We start from the raw sequence: 19,847 nt of genomic DNA, 5'->3' as shown, positions 1-19,847 counted from the left end.
AATTCGTTAAGCACTTTTACGATTTAGATTTTTTAACGTTTGGTTGATGCATCTCCCCCTTGGTAACCAAAAACTTGAAATTGGAATTACAACCTTGTCTCCTATCTCCGTGTTACTTCCAGCTGGTAAGACCTCAAGGTCTGGTTGCAGTGCACATGCTTCTATCACTCGATTATACCAGCTCTCATCCAGCTCCTGACCAAAGGTAATGTTGCTTTTCACAGTGGCATTTTGTATCCAAGCTTGCTGGGGAATATATGCCACAGATCCCTGTAAGAGATGGAGGATTTCATACGACAATGCTAAAAACTGAGCAATTGAATCTATAAATCTGAGGGGGATTGTTTATTTATAGGGATGTTCACTGATGTTTAATTGCTTGATCGATCGTGCTTACAATTTGAAACTGCATGATTAATCGCATAAGTGTCCCCCCTCACATTTTCACCTGTATAGTGCAAAATATAGACTGCAGATGTCAATTCTCAAAACTAACATATTGTACTTCAGTTACTAAACTGAAATAAAATCCGTTTTCTTTCCTTTGTTGTCCGGTGATTTTATTTTTCTAATCATCTTATTCCCTGTCTCTGGTTCTGTTCCTCTGTCTGTGCTCTGAACTCTCTCCTTACTTTTCTCTCTTCCTCTCTTCTTCACTTCTTCCCCTATAACATCTTTCACATTCAACTTTCTGCCATTTTTATTTCTCCTTATATCTGTCTTGTTTCTACCTCTTCCCTTCCCCTTCACCCAGGCCCGTGCCAAGGGTCTATGCCGCCCCCCCGCAGACGAACTGTTGGCGCCCCCCCCCGCAGAAGAACAGTTGGCGCGCGCCCCTCTTCCCCCCCCTTGAAGATGATCGCTGCGCGCCCTGGGGGCCTTTAAATCTTTTACTTGCAGTCGAAGCAGCGTCTGTGAAAGCGGAGCGCTGCCGACGTCTCCCTTCCCTTCGCGCTCTTGGTTCCCTCAGTGTTCGTCTTCGTCTGACGTCAGAAGAAGGCGGGACACTGAGGGAACCAACGAGTGCAAGGGAAGGGAGACGTCGGCAGCGCTCCGTTTTCACAGACGCTGCTGCGACTGCAAGTAAAAGATTTAAAGGCCTCGGCGGCGCGGGGCGAGGGTAAGCACTGCGGCGGCGCCCTCCAGAGGTGGGCGCCCTCCTGCGGTGCTTACCCCACTTACCGCATCGGCACGGCCCTGCCTTCACCCAAGCGCACCATCTCCTCTCTCCTCCTGTCTCTCCTCTCCTCCCTTCTATGGGCACCATATCCTCCGGTCTCTCCTCCCACCCCGTGGGCACCATCTCCTCTCTTCTCTCTAGCGTCAGACTCCTGCAGCAGGAAACAGGAAGTTTCATCAGAGAAGGCGGGACGCTAGAGAGGGAGGGCTCCGGTTACAGAGAGGAGTGGAGCAGCGTGCGCTTAAGCTGCTGTGTGTACAAGGCAGGTTTGGAGGGTGGCGGGCAGGCGGAATGAGATGCCAGAGAGCAGGAGAGAAAAGGCTGCCAGTGCACGGTGGCGGGTAGGAGCGAACATGCTGCAGCAGCACCGGGGAGGGAGGTGGCAGTGGTAGGAGACAGCAGCATGATGCAATTAATCGAGGTAAAATTATTAGCGCAAGTTAAAACTTTTAACGTGATTAAAATGCATTAATTGAACAGCCCTAGTTATTTATTACTAAGGGACCCTTTTACTAAAGGACATTAGAATCTGAGATTAGCACATTAGTGCATGACCTGAAAAAAATATTGAAAATGCCTTAAATTGTGCTGCGTTGAATCTGGGCTTAGAACACGGGAAAATCCTGTGTTAAGATGTGCTAAACCCAGATTCTAATACCCTTTAGTAAAAGAGCTCCATAGTTACTAATGACTGAGATTAACAGTAAAATAACATGTCTTCTACCATTAAGACATGATTTTACATGGTAGTTCACATTGATAACTTTCCCCCAGAGCACTGAAAGGTAAAGACAAATTTACTTATCTACTGTAATAAAACGCACCCTCAACGTTCTGAGGACACTGACTTCACTGCAGGCACTCACACACCGGTTCGTAAGTTCATGGTGGTGAAGCCACAACACTCACCATGTCTTCATGCCCCGCCCTCGCGTCACACGTGATGACGTCGAGAGCGGAACAAGAAAACAAGGCAAATGAACGCAAGGGGAGCAGTAGGAAAACACGCGGAGCGTGTTTCACTACTCCTCCCCTTCCAAGAAATCCCAGCCGCCGCCGCCGTGCCCATCATCCTGGCCCCTTCCGCCCCATCGCCCCGCCCCTTTCAAGGTACCGCCCCGCCCCCAGTAGCACACTCTTCCCCGCATCACCTTCCCTCCCCCCTGTCACCTCCCCTCCCCTTACGCCACTATCCCTGGTGGTCTAGCGGTACCTGTTCGCTCGGGCAGGACCGAAGGAACCCCCGCTTTCCTGCCCGGAGCGCTGCTGCTAGCTGCCCGGCTGCATCGTGTCTGAGTCCGGCTCTCGGTGATTCAAAATGGCCGCCGAGAGTTGAAGCTGCCTCGCGAGACTTCGGCGGCCATTTTGAAACGCCGAGAGCCGGACTCCCACACGATGCAGCAAGGCAGCTAGCAGCACCGCTATGGCCAGGAAAGAGGGGGCTCTTTCTTTCCTGCCCCAACCGAACAGGTACCTCTAGACCACCAGTGAGACTAGCGTAAGGGGAGGGGAAGGGACTCCCGTGCCCGCTAGCGCCGTTTCATCACAGGCAGAAACAGGCCTTTTTTACTAGTGTATTCATAAAATTGGTTTATTTTGCTTCATGGCCTTGGTGCTGATTGATAACATCAAGCAGAGCACAACACTTAGCAAGGGCACCCATATCACCCCGTAGAGGACTCCAAATCTGGTCCTTGAGGACCAACCTGGCTTTCAGGATTTCTACAATGGATATGCATGAAATCTATTTGTACGTACTACCTCCATTGTATGCAAATTTACTGTATGAATATTCATTATAGAAATCTTGTAAACCTCTCTGGGTTGTGGGACCAGATTTGAGGACTCCTAGCAGGTGTATTTGACACCTGCTGGTGTCCAGTTTATAGAGTAATCCTCATGTGGACCCTGCTGTATCTCTTATGTTTAAGTAGCCATGAGCATAACCACCACTGAAGCAGAGGGAGCAGCTGCTTCAGTGAAAATGATTTAACTCCACAAGAAAATATTTTACACCTAAAAATACATCAAAGTCTCTGATTTTTGTCTGGTCAATAAATGTTGTGCTTGCAGGATCATCGCTGGTCAGATGCACAGAATACTGAGGCGGCTGAGGGGAGATATTATAGAGGTCTATAAAGTAATGAGTGGAGTTGAATGGGTAGATGTGAAGCGTCTGTTCACGCTTTCCAAAAATACTAGGACTAGGGGGCATGCAATGAAGCTACAATGTAGTAAATTTAAAACAAATTGGAGAAAAGCTTTCTTCACTCAATGTTTAATTAAACTCTGGAATTCGTTGCCAGAGAATGTGGTAAAGACAGTTAGCTTAGCAGAGTTTAAAAAAGGTTTGGACGGCTTCCTAAAGGAAAAGTCCATAGACCGTTATTAAATGGACTTGGGGAAAATCCACTATTTCTGGGATAAGCAGTATAAAATGTTTTGTACATTTTTCGGATCTTGCCGGGTATTTGTGACCTGGATTGACCACTGTTGGAAACAGGATTCTGGGCTCAATGGACCTTTGGTCTTTCCCAGTATGGCAATACTTATGTACTTATGTACTTATAACAACATAGGACTTCTGATCCCCATGGCGCTGAACCAATCAAGCTGTAAAGGTACAAACATTTAGTCCAATATAATCCTATTCACATTTTAAAGAAGTGGAAAAAAAGATTACCTTAACAGATACATATCCATCCAACTTCTCCAGCTCACCAATTAATGACGACAGCAAAGATGATTTCCCAGCTCCTACCTGGCCAACTACAGCGAGTAAACAGTCTTTTGGGACCAATAGATTGATGCTGCAACAACATGGCCTGAGGTTTAGTGTAAATCTGGTGAGGTGAATCTGTCTATAATTTCAACAATGTCTTGAGGAAAATATCCATACTGGAAGTAATTCTATAACAGGACACTTACGTTAAAGCTATTTAATAAAGACAAATAGCTGCCCACTTGTATTTATGCAGTATTAGGATAAGTAACAAGTGTGAACATTTATAGCTGCCCTAGAGCTGGTCTATTCAATATTTTTCAAATAGTCTAAATTATAGCATTTTATTATCTATGTGCATACTTGTGGACTCTGCCCAAGTTCCACCCCTCTTCCACCCCAGCACCATCATTTCAAAGTGTGTACTTTTCACCAATTAGTGTTTAATAAGAGGTCACTTGTGCATGGATGTAGCAACATCCCTATGTAACTGATTAAAATTCCACCAAAGTGGGAGTGTACTTTACCATTTAAAGTATTGACCCCTTATGAAATTACCCTCATTATATTATCTTCAGAAAAGAATGCTATAATTGTTTTTTAAACCATTTGGCACACCATAAAGTTGATTCGTTCTTCTTTGAAAACATTTTTTCTCTGGATCCTGAGATTGGGCATTTCCTTGGAGAGAAATAATGCATTTTTACTGCAGGTACCAATAAGTAAAAACAATTGCATTGATGTAAACCTGTTTGTGCTAGTTATTGTGGTCTTATACCCCAGTTATGTTGTGTTTGTGTTGCATAAGATGACCAAGAGGGGCATAATCGAAAGGGACGCCCAAGATTTCCTGGGGACATCCTCGCAGGATGGCTCCAGCAAGGGGCGGGGAAACCTTTATTTTCGAAACAAGATGGGCGTCCATCTTTCGTCTCGATAATACAGTCAGGGATGCCCAAATCAGCAAATTTAGGTCAACCTTAGAGATGGTCGTCCCCAGCAGAGATGGTTGTCCCCAGGACTTAGTCATTTCTGATTTTCAGCGATAATGGAAAGCGAGGACACCCATCTCAGAAACGACCAAATCCAAGCCATTGATTGTGGGAGGAGCCAGCATTTGTAGTGCACTGGTCCCTCTGACATGCCAGGACACCAACCAGGCACCCTAGGGGGCACTGCAGTGGACTTCACAAATTGCTCCCAGGTACATAGCTCCCTTACCTTCAGCCAGATGCACTAACTGAACGGAAAAAGCCCTTCCCTTACCGATCCCTTAGCGATTCGGAAAGGAACAGGCACGCATGAAGGAAATCACATACAAATGAGCTGGGAGGGGGTTAGTGACCACTGGGGGAGTCAGGGGAGCTCATCCCCAATTCCCTCCGGTGGTCATCTGGTCAGTTCGGGCACCTTTTTGAGGCTTGGTTGTAAGAAAAAATGGACCAAGTAAAGTCGTCCAAGTGCTCCTCAGGGACGCCCTTCTTTTTTCCATTATCGCTCAAGGATGCCCATCTGTTAGGCACGCCCCAGTCCCACCTTCGCAACACCTCCGACACACCCCCTGGAACTTCGGTCATCCCCACGACGGGAAGCAGTAGGGGGACACCCAAAATCGGCTTTTGATTATGCCGATTTGGGTGACCCTGAGAGAAGCATGCAAATGACTCCAGATTTTCAACACAGATCAATCTGCTCCTGGTTTTATCCTACTGCACGCAGGGCCTTGCAGTCTGATGGTCCTATTGATTCACCCAAGAAAATTAGAATTACAAATTCATGCACACAATGGGGGTAAAAGAAGAAAGGCCTGAATTGATCTGCCCTGAAAAAATGGAGCCAATTTGCAACCCTAACCCTGTCTCTTCTAGAAAGAATAAAAGCAATGTCAGTCCATGAAAAAATATTCTTTTTAAAACCAGCATATAAGTTGGACAGGTATGACATTGACAGTCAGGTAACAAACCTCAAAGATTCAAGTTTTCAAGAAAGGAGGAAAGGACTGTAGTACTCCCCATATTTTCCAACTACAAACACTTGTTAGCCATATGACTTTTACCCATTCTGTTTGCTGGATTAGATTTAAAGACAACAGGAAAGGGTGTGATGTACCTTTTAAGGCATGGAGAACTGTCTTTGGACCAGGTAAATGTTCCATTCTTGACATGGATGCATTCTTGGTCTATGAAGATAGCAAGCAATTAGAGGTCTTTCAATATATGCTTTCAATGGAGATGCTACATATATATTCAGTATTATCCATGGGTACTATATATGCTATCTGTTACAGGGTATGGGCTTGGTATGTCACAGTTCCACACTCTCACTGAGAAATCGGTAGCAATTTTTACACTGGTACAGCACTAGAGTAAACTTTGACCAATCCCTTCAAAGGTGATATTTTGAAAGCCATTTACCCAGGTAAAGGGTGATTTATCTGGGTAAACTGGCCTCTTGGAAATTACTTTCCTTTGTCAAATTAATTGTGCACATTCCTTGGGATTCTATATAGCACGACTTATGTTGCGTTTGCCAATCCAGTTGTATTCTGGATTTGCGCACACAACTTAATTAGTTAACAAGCCTGTCAGCGCTAATAACTGCCACTTAAGCAACTATTGACACTAATTGGCATTAATTAGAATTTATGCACATAACTGTCTAAGCGTATTCTATAACGTGATGCGCATAAATTCTAAGTTGCATAGTTGAAAAGGGGGCGTGGCCATGGACATGGAATGGGCAGGTCATGGGCATTTCTAAAATTTATGCACATGGTTATAGAACACACTCGGTCTGTGCATAATTTAGGTGTTGGCATTTATACCAAGCTTTACTTGGCGTAACTGCCTGCGATTAAATTTAGTCACACGAATGGGCGCTTAGCGTATTCTATGACCCAAGTGGAAATTTAGGCTTATTCTATAAAGTACGCCTAGGCATATTTCATTTTGGTGCTAATTTTTTTAGGCGTCGTATATAGAATGTAGTCCATTACGGCTGTGTCTTTATTAGGGCACATTTGGCACATTAGTGAGCCTTAAAAAGTTTCTGCATGCAAAATTGAGTTAATGCACATTGACCTACGAATTAATGTGCATTCAATAATCTATATTAAAAAAGTTCTAACACACAGTAAAAACTGTTTATTAAAACAAATGTGTAAAATGAACCAACAAAAAAAATCTGAAAACTGGTAAACGGCCTGAATGAACTGAAAATGTTTGCCCTGTTCATAAGGACTTCCATAGCATGTACTTCTAGCAAGGTAAAAGAGAGGTGTTCCAAGTGAGGAGTATGACCAAACAAAGAGAAGAAGAAAACTCCACAGGCCATACAAAAGAAACCACAAAGCGGAGGTGGCCAAACAGATGGTGACATGAAGACTTTATTTAATGGCTGACCCGACATGGCTGTGTTTCAGCACAATGCCTGCATCAGGAGCCATTGCCTGTATCAAAAGCAGGTATATGCTGTTTTCACAATGGCCATTCTAACTCAAGAGCCACATTCTTTGGAGCCCCACACTACTCCCACTTTCTAGATTTTTTAACCCACTATTTGCCACCTGGTCCAGTGAGGAGAAAGCCAGGTCACATACATTTGATTTTCAAATGAATGCATGCTATTTTATCCCTGTTTGACTGCATGCCCGGGTACCCAGATGCTTTTATAATACACACTGTGCCCTGATTCATTTTGAAAGAAAAGTTTCCTGGAAAATCAACTTTAAGTGTGCATGGTAAAAGTACCAGTGTATTTTGTAACCAGTCAGGTTATATGAAAAGGGCTCCCCTCAATGATTTTCCCTGTGCTTTAGCCAAGACTAAACTCTTTGGATTATAAAGCCCGCAAGATCTAAGTACTTACAGCTGGTTATGGTACATTTGTCTACGCAGTCAGGGTCCATTTCTTCAAGGCCAAAGAATGTTGCTAAGCGATTTAAGGAAACTTTTGCCTGCGATACCAAGAAAATGTAGAACAATTAATTTTTTTTTATTTATTAGGATTTATTTACCGCCTTTTGAAGGAATTTACTCAAGATGGTGTACAGTAGGAATAAATCAAATATAAGCAAAAGACAATTACAGCAGTAAAATTATTCAAATACCAATACAAAGTATGGCATAGAATACTACTCAACACAATACATAATAAAACATTTTCATAGATAGCATAGGGTATAAGCAAAGATGGAACATATAGATAGGTAAGAGAGTAAGAGGAGTTAGAAAATAAGGGGGTTTAGTTGCCCATTTTTGATCTTGCAATTTTATATTGATATGTTTTATTTATTTGTATTTTGTTAACAGTTGTTTATGTTTACCCCTGATGCACCCTTATTGGCGAAATGTGGCCACGTGGGGACTAGTTTGAATATAGACTTTTTTTGGACTTCACAGTGGGTTTAATGCTGGCAACAGAGAGAAAAAGCACTGCCCGTCGCCGGCTGAATATCGGGCCCATGGCCATTTTCAGCCAAAATCAAAAACATGGCCAAAAATTTAAATAACCTTTCTGCCGAAAATGGGTAGAAAAAGTATTTTAGGCTACTTTTGGTGCCATACTGAAACCGAAATTCGGTTGGCCTCTGGACCAGTTAGAGCTCTTTAAGGATGGTCTATATATGAGAACAAGTGAAAACAATTGCAGACAAAGGAAAAGAATGCAAAAAGTGCCCTTTGTCATTAGATTTTCACTATTTCACAGTTAAGGTAGTTGAAATATTTATAGAGCTATCAACAAAAGAAGAAAAACCACATTTTTCTTGTTTAAGTGCAGGTAAATTACAGGCTAAGTAGTTAGGCAAGTACAGCTATGCAGCAATTTAGAACAGCAACATGTCAGGAAGGTCAGAAATGTCATTGAACAATGATGGAAATAAGCTAGAAACCTGAATAGTGGCATTAATGCAAAACGGTAGGAAGGAGTGAGCTGTGTTCAAAATGTTGATTAATGTCAGAGAAACAAATGCTTTTTCTGCATCCAGCACATTCTTCTTGTCCATCAAAGTGTAAACTGCAAACATGATGAAGGCAATCTGAAAAAGAATAAGCAGCAAAGCAATGATGAGTTTGCTAGTGATTCATGAACCAGGACACTGTCAGCCAGATGCACTAACTCCATGGAAAGAGCCCTTCCTTACCGATCCCTTAGCGAATCGGTAAAAAACGGGCATGCATGAAGGAAATCGCATGCAAATGAGCTGCTCGCTGTTAGCTCATTTGCACGCGATTTCCTTCCTAAGGAGGGGAAGCCAGTCGGCCAGCCAAGCATGCGCAGAGCACCCAATCATTATGCTGGCTGCTCTGCGCATGCCAAAGATGGCTTCATAAATGTCACTCTAAAAAAAAAAAAGGACGTCCCTGACGAGCACTTGGACATTTTTTTCTTCAGATTTTGTGATGGGCATCCTTTTTGGATGTGTTTTTCTTACATGCCCGAAATGACCACCGCCGGAGAGAATCGGGGATCGGGATGTGTGAGGACCCCCAAATCAAAACTATTTGGATGTCCCTTTCGATTATGCCCCTCTCTCAGCCAATCACAGCATGTTTAGCTGACACCAGTGACGGCTAAACAGGCTGTGATTGGCTGAGAGAGACCTGGAGGGGCATCATCGAAAGGGGCGTCCAAATAGTTTTGATTTGGACATCCTCGCTTGTCCCGATCCCCGATTCCGGCGGTGGTCATTTCGGGCACGTAAGAAAAGCACGTCAAAAAAGGACACCCATCACAAAATCTGAAGAAAAAAAACGTGTCCGTCAGGGACATTCTTTTTTTTTTGGAGTGATGGACGTCCAAGTGTTAGCATTTGAAAGGACGTCCCTGACGAGCATTTGGACGTTTTTTTTCTTCCGATTTTTGCGATGGGCGTCCTCCTCTGCATGGGTCCCGCTCATAGCAGCCCCAACGAGAGGTGTAGACCTCCCGTTAGGTTTTCCACAGGGCATGGGGTCGGAAACGATAGTGCATCACATCGCATTCACATTATAATAGTAATTAGCTCATTTACATTCCGCTTTTGTTAGCTGTTACTGTGACAGGAAAATGGTTTGGAGAACCCTTTTGTGCATGTCCCGGTTTACTATTTGCGCACTAAACTAGCTAGAACCAGTTTAAAAACCACATTGCTGGCTCGTTAAGTTTAGTGCATCTGGCCCTGTGTCAGCTGTAAAAATAATTTTCTGAAAAGTTTTCTGCCTGTTATTGGTCTTGGATTACAGTACATAACCAGGGCCGCCAAGAGAGGGGGGGGGGGCAGAGGGGGCAAAATTCCCCGAGCCCAACCTTCAAGGGAGGCCCGGCACCGGGCCCCAGGGTCTGTCTCTTTCCTGCTCCTATCGGAAACCAGTCCAGGCACACTGGAGCAGGTGAGAGACAGACCACGGTACCGGGCCCTCCTTGGAGGTAAGGGAGGAGCAGATGCGCCGCAAGGGGGGCCCATCACCAGGATCTGGTGGCAGCCCGAGAGTAAGTGAGGGGCAGCAGCGGAGGCTGTGTTCCGGGTTGGGTCTGGCAGCTGTGTCCTGTGTGTGGGTGAGAGGGCCCGACAGCTGTGTCCCAAATGGGAGGAAGGGGTGCAGCGGGTGCATCCTGAGTGGGGAGAGGGGACCCGGTGATGGCCCTCCTCGGGCCTGGCTCTGTCTCTCGGTGGCCCTGTACATCACAGTTTTTGTGTTATATAACACACACAACTACAAAATCTCTGACAACTATTGCTCAATCTCTTATTTATTGTAAATTATACATTAACAATTGCTAGGGCATCTGGCTTGCCTGTTACAGGCATAACTTATAGACTGAAGATATGGCAATGATCTCACCACTGGCTTATGTCCTGTGTACGTGCAGGGTTTCTGATCGGTCCAGGATGGGAGAAAGTGATAAAGTAACAGAGCGGTATAAAGGTACAGGGCACCCGAATATTGGAATATCCTTCTGAGTTTATATCCTTGTCCAGAGCTTATTCCCCGGGAAATATACTTTCCCCTTTGTAACTGTAAGTTTGTAGCTAAGAATTTCTTTCTTTCTTTCTTTCTTTCTTTCTTTCTTTCTTTCTTTCTTTCTTTCTTTCTTTCTTTCTTTCTTTCTTTCTTTTCTTTCTTAAAAAAGTGCACCCTCTTAATGGCACTGCTTCCCTGACAACAGAAAAAAAAAAAAGAAAAACCCAAACATTCCCATAAATGACATAGGAAACAGCACAAAATGAAGATTTTCTGGCTGCACCCCCCTACCTGCGACTGCTGATTGTGTGTCTAAGTGGCAGATTTAGAAGGAAAACTGGACACGTACTTTCTCTTTCTAACACTGCTGCTTTTCTTTTTTCACTTATGCAACCCAGGGGCGTAGCCAGACAACAGATTTTGGGTGGGCCTAGGCAAGAAGTTGGCGGGCACCAAGTGTTCTCTCCCCCCACCCCCCACCCACCAAAAATATATCTCAGCTGGCAGGAAAATGCTTCTTTCCACCTTGGCAGTCTGAAATAGGCATGCGCTGAAAACTGAGCATGAGTAGGTGCCGGTATCATGGAGAGTAGCGTTTTCATTACCATTGGGGGAAGTCTTCAGCCGGCAGATCTTGAGATCCCCACCAGCTACCATTAAACATGCGCTACTGTTGGATGGGCTTGAGCTCTAAGTGGGTGGGCCCTGGCCCACCCAGGCCCACCTGTGGCTACGCCACTGATGCAACCACTTCTAACATTAAGTCTCTTAAATGTTGCAGGGGAGAAGCAGTGCTCACCAGGAATGTGGATGAGTGGAAGGAAGACAAAGAGAGGGAGAAGAGAACCTGAGACACTTTCAGAGCGCCAAGCTCATGTTCACGTAGGCCCAGCACTTTTCTGGAGAAGAAGTCCTCCCAGGTGTTCAGCTTGACGGTTCTCATCGCACTCAGCATTTCATTTGTCGTTCTGGCTCGCTTGTCTTTGTGTCTCATCTGGTCTGCCTAAAAGTAAATTGTCAATAACCTACTTATTAGAAGTGGAGGATTCTGAAAAGCTGACAATTGAACTTAAATGTGAACACAAACAAGGGATTATTCCAGCTATCTGTGAGGCTGATAGTCTAGTGCATATCAGGCTGTACTTACTTTGAAAGGCCAAATTGGTGGATTTGATTGGCTGATTTAGCAATTTCTGTCAAATAAACCTAAGACATGATGGTGGTGGTGGGGGGAGGGGGGGGAGTCAGTTTTCAGCTGACAACAGTGACCATTTTTTATAAATGCTGACAACCATCAGCTAATAGTACTCGAATGGTTAATGCAGTGGCCTGACAACTAGGGGAACTGGGTTTGATTCCCACTACAGCTCCTTGTGACTCTGGGCAAGTCACTTAACCAGGGCCGTGCCTAGGGTCTCTGGCGCCCCCCTGCAGACTATCAGTTGGCGCCCCCCTCCCCCCCCCCCCGGTGAAAATGATCGCTCACCACTTGCCACACTGTCAGGAATTGTCAGCAATATTCTTAGAAACAAATTGCTATACATTGCAAAATAAGATAGCAGATGTAAATTCTCAAAGTGGACATATTCCAAACACTAAAATGAAAATAAAATGATTTTTTTCTACCTTTGTTGTCTGGTGACTTTCTTTTTCTGATCATGCTGGCCCAGTATCTGATTCTGCTGCTATCTGTCCTCTTAACTCCGTTTCCAGGGCTTCCTTTCCATTTATTTCTTTCCTTTCCTCCTTCATTTCTGGTCCTCAGCTTCTGCCTATTTTCTTCATCCATGTGCAGTTTTTCTCCTCTCTTCCTTTTCCCTCATTTCATCTCCTTCATCTCTCTTCCCTCCCCTCTATGTCCAGCAATTCCCCTCTCTCCCTGAGCCCTGTCCTGCAATCCATATCCATCCATGCCCATCTGTCCCCTGCCCCTCCATTCATCCCTATCCAGCAATTCCCCTCTCTCCCTGAGCCCTGCCCTCCCAATCCATGCCCATCTGTCCCCTGCCCCCTCCATTCATCCCTATCCAGCAATTCTTCTCTCTCCCTGAGCCCTGCCCTGCAATCCATATCCATCCATGCCCATCTGTCCCTTGCCCCCTCCATTCATCCCTGACCCTATCCAGCAATTCCCCTCTCTCCCTTCCATGAACCCTGCCCTCCAATGCTCCTCTCTCCCCTGCCCTCCCGCTCCCATGTCCCAACTGCCCGCCCTCTTCTCCCCCCTTCCAACATCCCTTTCCTTTTTTTTTTCATTTAAATTTACCTCCGGCAGCGCAGGCGCAGCGTCAGTGCAGGAGGCGGCGCTCCTGATGTGTCTAGCCTTCCCCTTCACTCATGTTCTGCCTTCTTCTGACGTCAAGGAAATGACGTCAGAAGAAGGCGGAACATGAGCGAAGGGGAAGGCTAGACACATCGGGAGCGCCGCCTCCTGCACTGACGCTGCGCTGCCGGACGGAGGTAAAATTAAAAGGATTAAAAAAGGAAAGGGATCTTGCTGTGGGAGAGAAGAGGGCGCGGGCAGTTGGGCAATGGGAGCGGGAGGGCGAGGTAAGCATGGTGCGGCGGCGCCCCCCAAAGGACGGCGCCCTCCTGCCATGCTTACCCTGCTTACTGTATTGGCACGGCCCTGCTCTTAACCTTCCATTCCCCTAGGTACAAAATAAGTACCTGAATATAACATGTAAACCACTTGTTCTGCCCTCATTTGCATGGAGGCAGGTTGCTTGGTGTCTATATGTATATACTGAACATTGCTTATAACCAGGTTTAGTCCCTATGTCTTTAAATAGGATAGAACTACAAATTTTGTCATTCTGTAGTTTTCTGTGATAGCCTCTTCCTGAGCACACGTCCCAGTACACGTCCCAGTTCCCCGTGTCTTATGGGAGTCACCCTATTGGCTAGCTTGATTCGCTAAGCTTGCTGGGTAGTTAAACCCCTCTCTCTCCTTTGAGCAGGGGAAATCTGTCTGCAGCATGCTTCTTTATGACCTTTAACTAACCACTGTGCTTTGCTGCATGAGCCTTTCAAAGCCTTTGTAGCATCATCATGTTTTCACTAGTTTAAAAGTATTACAACATCTACTCTTTCAGCTTGGTGCTGAGATCTCCTAGCTCCTCTTTGCATACAGAGTGAGCTAGTTGAGGACAGATTCTCTAGTCTGCTGGGCAGAAACTCTTGTTCAACACTTCAGAACTGTAAGTCATTTCCTTTGTTTGATTTTGCATTAAAGAAGATTTGGTTCAAGAGTTCTGAGTCTTCACAGTGATGTTTTATACTCTGGTTTAACTGACAGTCTAGCGTAGTGTTTTGTGACAACACTTTTGCAAGGACTGTAACACCGTTTTGATTGCAACCACAGAAATTTGGTATATGAAATCCCATCACCTTTTCCTTTCCAAATATTTGGGTCTTTGGCAGCACCTGTAAGTTATGCGGGTATGGCCGATATTCAGTGCTGTACTCTCATAGCTCATAACTGCAATTTATGTGGTCCCACTTGCCTTGTTACTTCGCCTCAGTGGCGTAGCTAAGGGTGGGCCTGGGTGAGCACAGGCCCACCCATTCTTGCCTCAGGCCCACCCAGTCAGCAGCCCATAAGGTCTCACTACTCTCTTTCCCTCTACTCCACTCGTGGCCTGGCGTATGCCCGTCTCTCTCTAGAACCCCCCCTCCAGGTCTACCTCAGAGCCACTGCCGGCAGCAATTCCTATAGGCATCCCGTGCCAGCCCTGCAGGCATCTCTCTGTCATGTCCTGCCCTCAATGATGTCACTTCTTGTTTCTTTGCTGGGAACATGGTAGAAGAAGCCTGCAGAGCTGTTGTAGGTTGCCTATAGGAATTGTGATGGGCAACAGCTCTGAGGTAGAACCGGGGGGAGGAGGTTCAGAGAGAAATGGGCAGATGCTGTTTCATTAAAAAAACAAAAAACTCCACTATATTGTATGTATGTACAGGGGTAAGGGTAGGGGGTGGGAAGGGCCCACCCAGGTTAACTCTGGGCCCACCCAAAATGGCAGGTCTGCCTATGCCCCTGCTTCGCCTGCACTGAATATCACCAGTGGCTGTATAACTCCTGGCTGTACTCCGACTCCGCCCCCAGAATGCCCCAGCACTGCCTGGATTGTGTCAGAATAGATGCTCAGTGGCACTGAATTTCCCCTCCCAACCCATTAAGCACAATTTAACCAGGCAGGAGACTCTTCTGCCTGGTTAAATCACTTTGAATATTGTCCTGTAGCTGCCTATCAGCCACATACATATTTGGCATTGGTCACTTGTAAATTAGATGGAAAGCAGATAGAGATACCATTTCCTTTCATATTTAAGTTATAGCAGAGATGCAAAGATCTGTAAAATACAAAAGCGCCAATTAGATTATGTGCTTCTAAAAAGAAATTATTTCTGAGGTAGAAATACACAGTGATGGCCATATCAAGACACACCAACTTTGCTTGGCTAATTGCATGCATGACAGAGATGGCAAGATAAGTAGACCTGAATCTTCCTTGCTGAGACAAGTCCTGGCCTTAGAGAGTACAGTGATAACAACTTTGCATCTACATCATTGGAAGGAATGTATTGGTTAGTACCTGAAACTGGTGTCTTTTTTTCGCAATAAGAATATTCAGGGGCAAAACGAGCACAAACACTATGATTCCAGACAGAGCAGGTGGTCCCAAAAGCTGAAAGAAGAAACATAGAGAGATCTAAACTCAGGGTGAAAAATAATTTGGGGTTGCATTCATATACTTATCTTGTGCCGGTTTAGCTCATTTATTAAAACCTGGGTAACACATGTCTTATAGCAGAAAATGGGACTTACAATCTATAGGATACTAGTACTCATAGGCGCCCGGTATAAGAGGCTTGCCGGCAGCCACAAGTTCTCAACAACAGGAGCAGGATGGATCAGCTGTTTCTTCGTCTTTATTCTTCTCCGTTCCGTTCTCCAACCAGTCCCGACCGACTCCTCTCTCTTCTTTGCAGTGCTGCCAGTGCCTGCGCCCCGTTTCTCCTCTTTCCCCTCCCCACGCGCCTCAGTCTCTTCAGCCTTCAGCCTTCAGGGCTGCTGGCTGCTGCCCTGCCGACATGATCGAGTCCCGACTCCTGAGTGCTCCCGCCTTAATCGCTATTCGCTACAGTTTGGAGGAGGAAAGAAAATGTGCAGTTTCCTCTTCAGCGGTTTCAGAAAAGGAAGAAGAGGAGGCAGAGGTTGAAGGAGGATTTACAGAATGGACTGGGGGGAGAAGAGGTGGAGGTGATTTGGTTGAGAACTCAATGTTAATCTTGTGAACCTTATCAAGAAAGTACTCAGCCATAGTCTGGGAAGAAAGGGGGGGGGGGGGGGGGTTGGAGGTGAAGGCACTTTGAAGACAGAGTTCAGTGTGCCAAAGAGAGATCAAGAGTTTGAGCCAAGATAGTTTGACAAGTGGATGTAGTAGTCCTGTTTGGCAAGTGAAAGAGCAGACTGGAAGGAGGTCAGCAAGAATCTGAAATATAAGAAGTCAGCAAGCATGGGCATGGGATTTCAGCCAAAGGTATTCAGCAGGTTGGCATAGGAACGTAGGTAGCAGATTCTAGAGGTCAGCCAAGGCTAAGGTTTGGTACGCCTTACAGAACGGGGAAAGGGAGGAGCGAGAGTATCCAGAGCAGAGGAGAGAATAGTTTTATAGGACGAGACAGCCTCATTCACAGACTTAGATAACGTGGAGGGGCATAATCGAACGAAAATGTCTATCTCCATGGGCGTTTATCTCCGAGAACGGGTCCGTGAAGGGGCGGACCGAACCGTATTTTCGCAAAAAATAGACGTCCATGTTTTATTCGACAATGTGTGAGCTGGGCGTTTTTGTTTTTCAGCGATAATGGAAAATGAAAGCGCCCAGCTCAAAAACGAATAAATCCAAGACATTTGTTCGTGGGAGGGGCCAGGATTCGTAGTGCACTGGGCCCCCTCACATGCCAGGACACCAACTGGGCACCCTAGGGGGCACTTTTACAAAAACAAAAAAAAGGTAAAAGAGCTCCCAGGTGCATAGCACCCTTCCCTTGTGTGTTGAGCCCCCCAAATCCCCCTCAAAACCCACTGCCCACAAGTCTACACCATTACTATAGCCCTAAGGGGTGAAGGGGGGTACCTACATATGGGTACAGTGGGTTTGGGGGGGTTGGACGACTAATAAGCATTAAGCAGCACAATTGTAACAGGTAGGGAGGGATGGGCCTGGGTCCACCTGCCTGAAGTCCACTGCACCCCCTAACAACTGCTCCAGGGACCTGCATACTGCTGCCAGGGAGGTGGGTATGACATTTGATGGTGAAAATAAAAAGTTGTGAAACATCATTTTTTTGTGGTGGGAGGGGGTTAGTGACCACTGGGGGAGTCAGGGGAGGTCATCCCCGATTCCCTCTGGGGGTAATCTGGTCATTTAGGGCACTTTTTGGGGCCTTATTCGTGAAAAAACAGGGTCCAGGAAAAGTGCCCTAAATTCTAGCTACAAACGCATACTTTTTTTCCATTATCGGCGAAAGGTGCCCATCTCTGTTTGGGTGATAACCATGCCCCAGTCCCGCCTTCACCACGCCTCCGACACGCTCCCGTCAACTTTGTACGCTTCCGCGATGGAGTGCAGTTGAAAACATCCAAGTTCGGCTTTCAATTATACCGCGTTATTCGTTTTTGTGAGATAAACGTCCATCTCCCGATTTAGGTCGGAACTTGGGCGTTTTTCTCATTCGATTATAAGCAGGATAGTGGTTGAGAAGAGGGATGGAGAAAGTGCAAGAGTCAATAGCCTGAAGATTCCTAAATATATATGTGGAGACTGGATGGGACTGGGGGGAGATATGTTTAAGTGTGAAGGTTATCAGATGATGGTAGTGGAGCACAGCTGAAGATTGAAGGAGTATGATAAAGCAAGAACCTGAGAGGCATAAGAGCCAGATGGATCATTAACATCAATGTTAAAATCCATAAAAATGAGGGAAGGAGATGAGGGTTCGAGAAAGAAGGAAAGCCAGGAGTCAAAGTCAGCGAGAAAGGATGAAAGAGACTTATCAGGGGATCGATAAATGACTGCTACTCAGAGAGGTAGAGGAGTGAATAGACAGATGGAGTGGACTTTGAAGGAAGGAAAGCAGTGAGACTGAGGTGGAAGAAGAGATTTGAAATCTACAAGAAGGTGAGAGTAGTAGCCCAACAACACCTCTGCGACCAACCGGATGAGACGTATAGGAGAAAAGATAACCTCCATGACAAAGGGCAGCAGCTGAAGCAGTCTTCAGGGCAAAACCAAGACTCAGTTAGTACAAGCAGATGGAGAGTATGAGAAATAAAGAAGTCATGGATATAGGAAATCTTGTTGGAGACAGAGAGGATATTCCATAGGGCACACGAGAAGGGAGAGGAGAGGAACAGAAATTAGATTACAGACCAGGATTGGGATTGATATTCCTTGCAGAGAGCAGGAGAAGGAGCAAGAGAGTATGGAGAAGAGTAGGAGAGGCATGACAGCAGTGATGAAGATGAGATGCACTCAGAAAGAATGAAGATGGTTGAATGAAAGGAAGAATATGTTGAAACTTGAGAGCTGAGAAGAAAGGAGAAGACAAAAGGGATGGTGAGGTGATGAAAGCAGAAGGTGGGCAATGTGGTCCTGATGTATACAATAGTTTCATATGGAGAAAGAGATTGGGAAGGCACAGTATCAAGAAGAAAAATTATACTGGAGTCATTGGGAAGAGCAGAAAGAAAATAAAAACTGTAAAGAGAAAATGTTTTGGCGAGCGTTAACTGAAGCAGTGGACCTGGGAGTCACCTTGCAGAATGCTGGGAGGATATGCAGATGGGCTGCAAGTCCTCCATAGTACCTGGAAGGCAGCTGGTGGAAGCACTGGGCACCTGGAGCAGAGGCCCTGGGTGGCTCAGGTGGACCTGGGAGTCACTCTGGAGAAAGCTGGGAGGATATACAGATGGCTGCAAGTCCTCCACAGCACCTGGAAGGCAGCTGGTGGAAGCACTGGGCACCTGGAGCAGAGACCTGAGTGGCTCAGGGTGGATGAAGAATGCTGGGAGGATATGCAGATGGAAGGCCCATGTTATATAGAATGTTGAGATCAGAATTCAGATGTCCAGATTGGGACATGCTCAATTCCAGCAGTATTTTATAAAATTCTCTGCTGTATCTATAAGGACATACAGGAATGCCTGTGTATTTGCCAGTACTCAAAGCAGGAGCAGTCATTTTTAAAATATACACATGGAAAAAATAAGTGGTAAAAACCCAACAGTTTCCACCAGAAAGTGTCAAATTCCTAGTGATAATCTCGCAGTACTGCAGCTAAGGATCAAGCTGCCATATAAGAGAAAAAAGTAGAAGACCCTTATATAGCAGCTTGACCCCTAGTAATAATACTACGAAACTACCACTAGGAGTTGCAGGCTCCAGTTTGAACCTGGTGCCAGCCAGGGGCAAGAGCTACTGGGATCACTCCTGCCTAAAACCCCCTACATAAAAAGAGAGCCATAGAGGTAGGCCCAGGGGGGGCCTATATGGGGTGAGAGTCCTTGGGAAAGTTTGGAAGGGTACTATTTATTTATTTATTGTACTTGTATCCCACATTTTCCCACCTCTTTGCAGGCTCAATGTGGCTTACAATACATCATGAATAATGGAGATATGTAAGAAATAAACATTTAGTATTATAGAAGGATCTTGGGTAACATGATAATGATAAGCATGATATTAATTTAACAAGCAAATAGTAAAGACAATTCTAGGCATGTGCGAAGGAGTTCATATTTGTTGGTCTTTGTGGTATGTCTTGTTAAAGAGATGGGTCTTAAATAGTTTGCGGAAGTTGGTTAGTTCATGGATCAATTTTAAGTTACGCGGTAGTGCGTTCCAGAATTGGGGGGGGGGGGGGGGGGGGAGAAGGGCTTTGCTGTCACTACTGTGTGATCTTCTTGTTAACTCTCAGTAGGTACCACACGCTA

At 45.5% G+C, this 19,847-nt stretch overlaps 1 protein-coding gene across 2 annotated transcripts in view; it reads right to left on the bottom strand.

The window, feature by feature from the left end:
• LOC115475752 (multidrug resistance-associated protein 6-like) overlaps positions 1-19,847 on the bottom strand; it is a 104,860-nt gene that overhangs the window by 53,157 nt on the left and 31,856 nt on the right. For both annotated transcript variants that reach the window (XM_030211716.1, XM_030211717.1), the window contains 7 exons: positions 15,442-15,534; positions 11,646-11,849; positions 8,794-8,940; positions 7,770-7,857; positions 6,012-6,081; positions 3,864-3,990; positions 94-270 (listed from right to left, as the gene is read on the bottom strand). In XM_030211716.1, the coding sequence (XP_030067576.1) occupies positions 94-270; positions 3,864-3,990; positions 6,012-6,081; positions 7,770-7,857; positions 8,794-8,940; positions 11,646-11,849; positions 15,442-15,534 (906 nt within the window). The remainder of the gene's footprint in view (positions 1-93; positions 271-3,863; positions 3,991-6,011; positions 6,082-7,769; positions 7,858-8,793; positions 8,941-11,645; positions 11,850-15,441; positions 15,535-19,847) is intronic.

The sequence above is a fragment of the Microcaecilia unicolor genome, chromosome 8 (assembly GCF_901765095.1).
Source record: "Microcaecilia unicolor chromosome 8, aMicUni1.1, whole genome shotgun sequence".
Taxonomy (NCBI): domain Eukaryota; kingdom Metazoa; phylum Chordata; class Amphibia; order Gymnophiona; family Siphonopidae; genus Microcaecilia; species Microcaecilia unicolor.
The sequence above is the reverse complement of the archived record's forward strand: the minus strand, read 5'-3'. Positions and strand labels throughout refer to the sequence as shown.